The sequence below is a fragment of the Nyctereutes procyonoides genome, unplaced genomic scaffold, assembly GCF_905146905.1.
Source record: "Nyctereutes procyonoides isolate TBG_1078 unplaced genomic scaffold, NYPRO_anot_genome, whole genome shotgun sequence".
Classification (NCBI taxonomy): domain Eukaryota; kingdom Metazoa; phylum Chordata; class Mammalia; order Carnivora; family Canidae; genus Nyctereutes; species Nyctereutes procyonoides.
In genome coordinates, this window is record NW_026575111.1 from 464,985 (window position 1) to 475,542 (window position 10,558).

The window sequence follows — 10,558 nt, forward strand, 5'->3', positions numbered from 1 at the left end:
CCACAGCCCAGATCAAGATGAGTAGAGTGTGCCTGGAGCCAGGACAGAGGGAGGGAGGTGGGGCAGCAGAACCAGCCACAGGACCTGAGGAGACACCAGGCCCTCAGGACCCATGGAGGCAGCAGCAGCTGAGCCGGCAACGGGGAGGGCAGGCCGCCCGCGGGCCTACGTGACATCCCAGGAACACATCGGTCGAGTGCAACGGGACGAACACACCCAGCCAACAAGGGTGGATGCACGACACGCTGATGGCTGGGGAAGGACCTGGACCATCAAGGAACATGACGGGCCCGGTGGGCAGGAGCCTGAGGGCTGCCCTTCATCACACCTGCAGGGGCCCAGGCCTAGACTGCATGAGCCACTGCAAGAGCAATGTCTAGACGGACAGGTGGGTCCCAGGTGAGGACGTGGGGGGGGCTGACTCACCAGAGGAGGGGAAGACACCCCAGGGAGCCCGGGGCCTGTCCAACTTAAGGAAGCAGCTCATGCCCCCGGGAGGGTCACAGGTGAGGGCCGAGCAGCCCTGAGCTGCATCAGATGAGCAGAGGTGAGTTGGGGTGGAGCAGGGGGACCAGCATAGGCTCGCGGGACCCAGAGCCCAGGTCAGCAGAGGGGCTGAGGGGCGGATCCACATGGATGGGAGCTCAGGGGTGAGGGCAGGATCCAATCCGGGACACAGGGTCGGGGGTGGGACGCAGGGCAGGGGCAGACCTGGAGCACACAGAGACTGGGGTGCAGCTGACAGAGCTCTGGGGACAGATCCCAGGACAGGAGGGTGGGGGATGTGGTGTCCAGGAGATCCTGGGACCAGGAGAGAGCATCCCTGGGTGAGCAGGAGCCATGGGGGGCAGCACGAGCAGAGGGTTGCCCATGGACCCCAGGGAGCAGGGAAGCTGGTGTAGGAGAACAGGGGCAGGTGGGGGAGTAGAAGGGGCAGGGGGCACCCCATGAGGACACGGTGCAGAGGAGCTGGTGCAGGTGAGCAGGGCAGGTGGGGAAGCAGGATGGGTAGGGGTCACCCCAGGAGCTCAGGGTGCAGGGGAGCTGGTATAGGGGAGCAGGGGCAGGTGGGGGAGTAGGAGGGGCAGGGGTCACCCCAGGAGGACAGGGGGTAGGGGAACAGGTGCAGGTGAGCAGAGTAGGGAAGAGAGCAGGAGGGGCAGGGGTCACCCCAGGAGCTCAGAGCACAGGGGGCTGGTGGAAGGGGGCAGGGGCAGGTGGGGGAGCAGGAGATGCAGGGGTCACCCCAGGAGCTCAGGGAGCAGGGAGGCTGGTGTAGGGGAGCAAGGGCAGGTGGGGGAGTAGGAGGGGCAGGGTCAGCCCAGGAGCTCAGGGATTAGGAGGGCTGGTGTAGGGCGCAGGAGCAGGTTGGGGAGCAGGGTTGCAGGGGTCACGCCGGGAGCTCAGGGAGCAGGGAGGCTGGTGTAGGGCACAGGGGCAGGTTGGGGAGCAGGAGGTGCAGGCATCACCCCAGGAGCTCAGGGAGCAGGGGAGCTGGTGCAGGGGAGAAGAACAGGTGGGAGAGGAGGAGGGGCAGGGGTCAGCCCAGGAGCTCAGGGAGCAGGGGGGCTGGTGTAGGGCACAGGGGCAGGTTGGGGAGCAGGGGTGCAGGGGTCACAGCAGGAGCTCAGGGAGCAGGGGGCTGGAGTAGGGGAGCAAGGGCAGGTGGGGGAGCAGGAGGTGCAGGGTCAGCCCAGGAGCTCAGGGATTAGGAGGGCTGGTGTAGGGCGCAGGGGCAGGTTGGGGAGCAGGAGGTGCAGAGGTCACCCCAGGAGCTCAGGGGGCAGGGAGGTTGGTGTAGGGGAGCAGGCGCAGGTGGAGGAGTAGGAGGGACAGGGGGCACCCCAGGAGCTCAGGGTTCAGGGGAGCTGGTGCAGGGGAGCAGAGCAGGTGGGACACGTGGGGATTTACCCCAGAGATCAAGAGGGCAGAGGTCACCCTAGGAGTTCAGGATGCAGGGGAGCTGCTGTAGGGGAGCAGGGGCAGGCGGGGAAACAGGAGGTGCAGAGGTCACCCCAGGAGCTCAGGGGGCAGGGGAGCTGCTGTAGGGGAGCAGGGGCAGGCGGGGAAACAGGAGGTGCAGAGGTCACCCCAGGAGCCCAGTGGGCAGGGGAGCTGGTGCAGGTGAGCAGGGGCAGGTGGGGGAGCAGGAGGGGCAGGGGTCACCCCAGGAGCCCAGGGGGCAGGGGAGCTGGTGCAGGTGAGCAGGGGCTGGTGGGGGAGCAGGGGGTGCAGAGGTCACCCCAGGAGCCCAGGGGCAGGGGAGCTGGTGCAGGTGAGCAGGGGCAGATGGGGGAGCAGGAGGGGCAGGGGTCACCCCAGGAGCCCAGGGGGCAGGGTAGCTGGTGCAGGGGAGCAGAGCAGGTGGGAGATCAAGAGGGGCAGAGGTCACCCTAGGAGTTCAGGGTGCAGGGGAGCTGCTGTAGGGGAGCAGGGGCAGGCGGGGAAGCAGGAGGTGCAGAGGTCACCCCAGGAGCTCAGGGGGCAGGGGAGCTGCTGTAGGGGAGCAGGGGCAGGTGGGGAAGCAGGAGGTGCAGAGGTCACCCCAGGAGCCCAGGGGGGCAGGGGAGCTGGTGCAGGTGAGCAGGGGCAGGTGGGGGAGCAGGAGGTGCAGAGGTCACCCCAGGAGCCCAGGGGCAGGGGAGCTGGTGCAGGTGAGCAGGGGCAGGTGGGGGAGCAGGAGGGGCAGGGGTCACCCCAGGAGCCCAGGGGGCAGGGGAGCTGGTGCAGGTGAGCAGGGGCAGGTGGGGGAGCAGGAGGTGCAGAGGTCACCCCAGGAGCCCAGGGGGGCAGGGGAGCTGGTGCAGGTGAGCAGGGGCAGGTGGGGGAGCAGGAGGGGCAGGGGTCACCCCAGGAGCCCAGGGGGCAGGGGAGCTGGTGCAGGTGAGCAGGGGCAGGTGGGGGAGCAGGAGGTGCAGAGGTCACCCCAGGAGCCCAGTGGGCAGGGGAGCTGGTGCAGGTGAGCAGGGGCAGGTGGGGGACAGGAGGGGCAGGGGTCACCCCAGGAGCCCAGGGGGCAGGGGAGCTGGTGCAGGTGAGCAGGGGCTGGTGGGGGAGCAGGAGGTGCAGAGGTCACCCCAGGAGCCCAGTGGGCAGGGGAGCTGGTGCAGGTGAGCAGGGGCAGATGGGGGAGCAGGAGCGGCAGGGGTCACCCCAGGAGCCCAGGGGGCAGGGGAGCTGGTGCAAGTGAGCAGGGGCAGGTGGGGGAGCAGGAGGTGCAGAGGTCACCCCAGGAGCCCAGGGGGGCAGGGGAGCTGGTGCAGGTGAGCAGGGGCAGGTGGGGGAGCAGGAGGGGCAGGGGTCACCCCAGGAGCCCAGGGGGCAGGGGAGCTGGTGCAGGTGAGCAGGGGCAGGTGGGGGAGCAGGAGGTGCAGAGGTCACCCCAGGAGCCCAGTGGGCAGGGGAGCTGGTGCAGGTGAGCAGGGGCAGGTGGGGGAGCAGGAGGGGCAGGGGTCACCCCAGGAGCCCAGGGGCAGGGGAGCTGGTGCAGGTGAGCAGGGGCTGGTGGGGGAGCAGGAGGTGCAGAGGTCACCCCAGGAGCCCAGTGGGCAGGGGAGCTGGTGCAGGTGAGCAGGGGCATGTGGGGGAGCAGGAGGGGCAGGGGTCACCCCAGGAGCCCAGGGGGCAGGGGAGCTGGTGCAGGTGAACAGGGGCAGGTGGGGGAGCAGGAGGGGCAGGGGTCACCCCAGGAGCTCAGGGAGCAGTGGAGCCAGTGCAGCGGAGGTGGTGCAAGTGAGCAGGGGAGGTGGGGAACAGGAGGGGCAGGGGTCACGCCAGGAGCTGAGGGAGCAGGGGAGCTGGAACAGGGGAGCAGGGGCAGGTGGGAGAGCAGGAGAGGCAGGGGCCAACCCCTAGGAGCCCAGGAAGCAAGGAGCTGCTGCAGGTGAGCAGGGCACGTGGGGGAACAACGGGGGCAGGCATCATCCCAAGAGCCCAGACAGCAGAGGAGCTGGTGCAGGGGAACAGAGCAGGTGGGAGAGCAGGAGGGGCAGGGGTCACCCCAGGAGGTCAGTGTGCAGGGGAGCTGGTGTAGGGGAGAGGGGCAGGTGGAGGAGCAGGAGAGCCAGGGGTTACCCCAGGATCCCAGGGAGCAGGGGAGCTGGTGTAGGGGTGCTGGTGTAAGTGAGCAGGGCAAGTGGGGAGCCGGAGGTGCAGGGTTCATCCAGGAGTACAGGGAGTGGGTAGCTCATGCTGGGGAGCAGGGGCAGGTGGGTGAGCAGAAAGGGCAGAGGTCACCCCAGGAGCAAAGAGAGCAGGGGAGCAGGTGCAGGTTAGCAGGGCAGGTAGGGGAGAGGAGGGGCAGGAGTCACTCCAGGATCCCAGGAAGCAAGGAGATGCTGCAGGTGAGCAGGGTCAGATGGGGAACAGGAGGGGCAGGGGTCACCCAGGATCTCAGTGCTCAGGGGAGCTGCTGCTGGGGAGCAGGGGCAGGATGGGGAGCAGTAGGGGCAAGGATCATGCCAGGAGATCATGGAGCAGGGGAGATAGTGCAGGTGAGCAGGGCAGGTGGGAGAGCAGGAGGTGCAGGAGTCACCCCAGGAGCTCATGGTGCAGGGGAGCTGATGCAGGGAAGCAGGGACAGGTGGGGGAGCAGGAGGGGCAGGGGTCAGTCACCCCAGGAGCCCAAGGAGCAGGGGAGTAGAGGAGATGAACTGGCAAGTGGGGGAGCATGAGGGACTGGGGTCACCCCAAGGGCCCAGGGAGCAGGGGAGCTGGTGCAGGAGAGCAGGGGCCGGTGAAGGAGCAGGCAGGGCAGGGGTATCCCCAAAGCTCAGTGAGCAGGGGAGCTGGTTAAGGTGCACAGGGCAGGTGGGAGAGCAGAGGGGCAGGGGTCACCCAGGAGCTCAGGGATCAGGGGATCTGGTGCAAGAAGCAGGGGGAGATGGGGACAGGAGGTGCAGGGGTCACCCCAGGAGCCCAGAAGCAGGGGAGCAGGTGCAGGGGAGCAGGGGTAAGCGGGGAAGCAGGTGGTTCATGGGTCACCCCAGGATCTCAGAAAGCAGGGGAGCAGGTGCATGGGAGCAGGGCAGGTGGGGAGCAGGAGGGGCAGGGGTCACCCCAGGAGCCCAGAAGCAGGGGAGCAGGTGCAGGGGAGCAGGGCAGGTGGGGAGCAGGAGGGGCAGGGGTGCACTCAGATCTCAGCTCAGCGAGGCCCCGTAACGTGCCCCATCTGGGAGGCCCAGGGGCCAGGGAGGTGCCGCCTTGTTCCAGAATCTCAGCGCCGAGGCCTGAGCGCCAAGCGGGGCTGCACTGCGCAGCGGCTGAGCCGGCGCCACCCGCTCAGGGGCTGAGGGTCCGGGCAGCTGAGCCTCCTGGACCCGGGGAGTGTGAGGCGGTGAGGCCGGGTGGGGAGCAGAGCCTCCCCGGGAAGGCCTTGGGGCCCAGGGGAAGGGGGGCCACTCTAGGAAGGAGGGAGCCACGGGTTTCCAGTCAGGGCAGCAGCGCGGTTCTGCAGGCCCCTGAGACCCGCCCGGGAGGGGGGTCATGGCCAGCCGGGTCCCGGGGTGCAGGGCCGAGGAGCCAGAGGCAGGAGAACAAGGGGCCCGTGGGGAGCCCCAGGCAGGGCTGCCAGCCGTGGTGGGCGTGCGAGGGGCAGCTTCAGGGCCCTGAGCTGAGCAGCGGGGCCCAGGGTCCAAGGGGACAGGCCGGCGGGTGGCGGCGTCTGAGCTGCAGCCTACTTGCTGTCACCACGCAGGACGGGACAGCCAGGGCAGGGCCGCGCTCCCTCCCACCCCGAGGGGCGCACAGGCTCAGGGCAGCCCTGGGTGCGGGAGGCCTGTGGGAGCTGCCCGGGCCCCAGAGCACGGGGGGCAAAGGCCGGGCCCAAGGCGGGAGCAGCCCTGAGGGACGTCAGGAAGCCATGCCTGGAAGGCCTGGGGCAGTCCCGACGGCTCGGGCAGGGACGGGATCCGGCCCCGGGTGCTTGGCTGCAGAGCTGACCCTGACGTCGTGGCACCTGGAGGGCACATGGCAGCCCAGGACGAGAGCTCCGTGCTGAGGGGCCTGGGCAGTGGGTGCAAATCCCTGCTGGGGCAAGACGCGGTCGGACGGGGACAGCAGGCCTGGGCTCAGGGGCCCGCAGGAGCCCACTGGGCACAGGGCTCCCAGGTCGGGGCTGCCACAGAGGCCGTGGTCAGGTGGGGCAGCCAGGGAAAACCTGAGCGGGGACCCAGGGGCCGAGGCCCTGGGGACGTGATCCAGGTGGTCACCCAGCACTGACCAGGCCGAGGAGTCCAGGTTCTGTGGCCACAGCGAGCTGGGCCATGCGCCTGGTGTGCAGACTCCCTGAAGCACGTGGGCGTGGTGCTCAGAGCCACCCCAGGCCTGGACCCCTGAGACCCTGGGGGTCACACAGCCTCCTCTCTTGCAGCCTCCACCACGGCCCCCTCGGTCTTCCCACTGGCCCCCAGCTGCGGGTCCACTTCCGGCTCCACGGTGGCCCTGGCCTGCCTGGTGTCAGGCTACTTCCCCGAGCCTGTAACCGTGTCCTGGAATTACGGCTCCTTGACCAGCGGTGTGCACACCTTCCCGTCCGTCCTGCAGTCCTCAGGGCTCTACTCCCTCAGCAGCATGGTGACAGTGCCCTCCAGCAGGTGGCCCAGCGAGACCTTCACCTGCAACGTGGCCCACCCGGCCAGCAACACTAAAGTAGACAAGCCAGGTGAGACGTCGGACCTCAGAGAGGGGTCCACTCGGGACAGGCCAGGTCAGCTGTCCCGGACCCACGTCACCGGGGAGTCACCTCAGTGTCCCCGCCCTCAAGGCCTCCCCTTTCTGGGAAGGTGTCCTCTGGGCGTGGCTGCCTGGTCCAGATGACCACAGGCTGCATTCCCCACTGCATTCCCGGGGCCCATTGGGTGCCACTGGTCAGGGATCCCCTCATGAGCTGGCCTGACCTAAGTTCACCCCATGACCTGTGCCCACCCCAGGCCCCCAGTAACCCCCAGTCTGCTCTCTCTGCAGTGCTCAAAAGAGAAAATGGAGAAGTTCCTTGCCCACCTGGTTGTCCCAAATGCCCAGGTGAGTCAGCAGGGCCCCGCTCTGCTTCCCAAGCCGATGGTGCACACCCAGGCACAGCCTGATGGGCTAATGGGTGTTGGAGGAATCCACCGAAGTGCTACCTCATCCTTGTGTCTTCCATTTTAGTCCCTGAAATGCTGGGAGGGCCTTCGGTCTTCATCTTTCCCCCGAAACCCAAGGACACCCTCTTGATTGCCCGAACACCCGAGGTCACATGTGTTGTGGTGGATCTGGACCCAGAAGATTCTGAGGTGCAGATCAGCTGGTTCGTGGATGGTAAGCAGGTGCAAACAGCCAAGACTCAGCCTCGTGACGAGCAGTTCAACGGCACCTACCGTGTGGTCAGCGTCCTCCCCATTGGGCACCAGGACTGGCTCAAGGGGAAGCAGTTCACGTGCAAAGTCAACAACAAAGCCCTCCCGTCCCCCATCGAGAGGACCATCTCCAAGGCCAGAGGTGGGCAGCAGGGCATAGGGGCTGCAGGGAGGGAGAGTTGCCCTGTAAATTGATACCAGTCCTCCACCCTGACAGTGACCATCTGTGCTGATCCCTTACCCCACAGGGCAGGCCCATCAGCCCAGTGTGTATGTCCTGCCGCCATCGCGGGACGAGTTGAGCAAGAACACGGTCACCCTGACCTGCCTGATCAAAGACTTCTACCCACCTGACATTGATGTGGAGTGGCAGAGCAATGGACAGCAGGAGCCCGAGAGGAAGCACCGCACGACCCCACCCCAGCTGGACGAGGACGGGTCCTACTTCCTGTACAGCAAGCTCTCTGTGGACAAGAGCCGCTGGCAGCGGGGAGACGCCTTCGTATGTGCGGTGATGCATGAAGCTCTACACAACCACTACACACAGAAATCCCTCTCCCATTCTCCGGGTAAATGAGCAACACGCCCGGCACCCAGCAAGCCCCCCACCTTGGCTCTCAGGATCCCCTGAGGACGCCTGAGCCCCCGCCCCTGTGTACATAACCCCGGGTAGGCACCCATCATGAAATAAAGCACCCAGCACTGCCCTGGGACCCTGCACGCTGTCATGGTTCTTTCCGAGGTAGAGCTCGGGACACCCGGGCCCTGGGTGGTACGGGCAGGCCAGCTCTGAGTCTAAGGTGTCACCACTGGTGGGTGAGCTCTGCACCTCGAGTGGGGAGGGCGGCACAGGCTGCCACAACGTGGGGCCGGGAGCCGCCTGAGCCTGGGGAGCGCACTTTGGCAGAGGTGCAGCCCCTGTGCGCCCTCAATCCAGCCAGAAGCTAGCCAGGGCTGGGGTGTGTGGACGGGGACGGCAGGAGTTGTCCCCTCCAGGGCCCCTCAGGGAAATGAGCACACAGACCTTCCCACCTCTGTACCGAGTTGTGGGACACTGGCCTGTCCTCATGCCCTGGGCTCCCTGTCCCCTGGGCCTGCGGAGAGCTCTGCTTGGAAGCTCTGTGTCAACCCAGTAGCCATGCTTGTCCTGTCAGGAGGGGACAGGCCCTGTTTGCCCTCAGACACGACACTCCATCCATGTACAGTCCCCCACCCTGCCTCCAGTGACGAGGTCCCCCCTGAGTTCATCCCCCTGGGACCAGGCCTGTCCACTCATGGGGACCTCACCCCGTGCCCCAGTGGGGCAGAGGCAGGTGGCCCTGAGTGCCCAGGGGAGGGACCACTGGAGACCTCCACATGGACGCTGAGTCCAGATCCACTGAAAACAAGCCCATCGTGCTGAGCACCGCCACCTTCTCTCTCTCTCTCTCTCTCTCTCTCTCTCTCTCTCTCTCTCTCACACACACACACACACACACACACACAGACCTTATACCCTGGTCCTCACACAGGACCAGCTGCAGTGCCCAGAGCAGAGCCAGTCTTGGGAACCCTCACCATGGACAACACCCTGGTCCCCACCCCCTCCACTGCCCGTCATCTGCTCAGCAGCTCATCCACACACTGACCACACCGACCCGCCCTCCTCTGCCCCAGGGAGCCTACACCCCCTCTTGACGTGCACAAAACCCCCACAAACCAGCTTATCCTGATGCTCCCACCCACTTGTTCACTAGGGACACTCCCTGTCACTCTGGGCCCTTCCCTGGGCCCTGGGCTCTGCTGACCCTCCACAAGGGCCTGAACCCCCAGGGCAAGAAGAGATGTGACAGTCAAGGCACCTTCTCCCCACAGGGTCCCTGCACAGGGCAGAGCAGAGAGGGTGCGGGTCCCCCACTGGCCTGGCCCAAGCGGTAGGGCTGGGGTGCTGAGGCTGGCACCCAGGGTTGCAGAGGGCTGTGACTGTCCCTCAGGGAATCTGCCCCTCCGCCGGCCCAGTACTGACCACCCCCTTCCTGTCCAGAGCTGATCCTGGATGACAGCTGTGCTGAGGACCAGGACGGGGAGCTGGACGGGCTGTGGACCACCATCTCCATCTTCATCACCCTCTTCCTGCTCAGCGTGTGCTACAGCGCCACTGTCACCCTCTTCAAGGTGGGCACACCCGTACTGTCCCTGGACTATGGCCCACTGTCCCGTCGCTGTCCTCACCATGTGCCTGCACGGACCCCGCAATGACATGCTGACTCCACTCTGTTGGCATGATGACTCTTCGCTGTGCACCCACTTCCCCTCCCTATCCACACAATGTCCCCACACTGTCCCCTCATTGTCTCCTCACTGTCCCCACTCTGTCCCCACACTGACTCCTCACTGTCCCCTCACTCACTCATCACTGTATCCATTGTCCCATTTCTGTCCCCACACCGTCCCCACACTGCCTCTTCATGGTCCCAACGCTGACTCCTCACGGTCTACATACTATACTCAAACTGCCCCCTCTCTATCACTCACTGTCCCCTGATGTCCCATCATTATCCCTCACTGTCCTCTCATTGTGTCCCACTCTCCCCACTCTGTCCCCTTTCTCCTCCCTGTCTCCTCACAGTTCCCACACTCCCCTCACTTTCCCCTCACTGTCCCCACACAGTCCCCACCCTCTCTCCTCATTTCCCCCCACTGTCCCTTCTTTCTCCTCAATGTCCCCACAAAGTCCCCCCACTGTCTCTCCACTGTCGCCACAAAGTACCCTCACTGTCACCTCCCTGTCCCCGTACTGTCCCTCAAAATCCCCCACAAAGTCCCCTCCCTGTCTCTGCACTGTCTCCTCACTATCCCCACAATGTCCCTTCACTGTCCCCACCCTCTCCTGTCACTGTCTCTTCACTGTCTCCTCACTATCCCCTCACCATTCCCTTCTGTCACCACTTTCCCAAACTACCCCGTCACCATTCCCACAATGTCCCCTAACTGTCCGCTTATTGGCCCGTCACTATCCTCTCACTGACACCTCATAGTCCCCACACCATCCCCACACTCTGTCCTCACTGTCCCCTCACTCTCCCCTCGCTGTTCCCACAAAGTCCCCTCACAGTCCTCTCACTGTCCCTCACAATCCCCACAAGATCCCCTCACTGTCTCCTCACTATCTCCATACTGTCCCTCACTGTCCCTAAAGTCTTATCATCTTCTCCTCACTGTCCCCACACTGTCCCTTCACTGTC

General features: G+C 65.7%; 1 gene segment (V, D, J or C); it reads left to right on the plus strand.

Moving 5' to 3' along the window:
- LOC129514865 (immunoglobulin heavy constant gamma 1-like) overlaps positions 1–7,911 on the plus strand; it is a 34,249-nt gene extending 26,338 nt beyond the window's left edge. Inside the window, 3 exon segments of the C gene segment in view lie at positions 6,411–6,661; positions 7,147–7,476; positions 7,583–7,911. Of these exon segments, the coding sequence occupies positions 6,411–6,661; positions 7,147–7,476; positions 7,583–7,911 (910 nt within the window).
- The last annotated feature ends 2,647 nt before the right edge of the window (positions 7,912–10,558 follow it).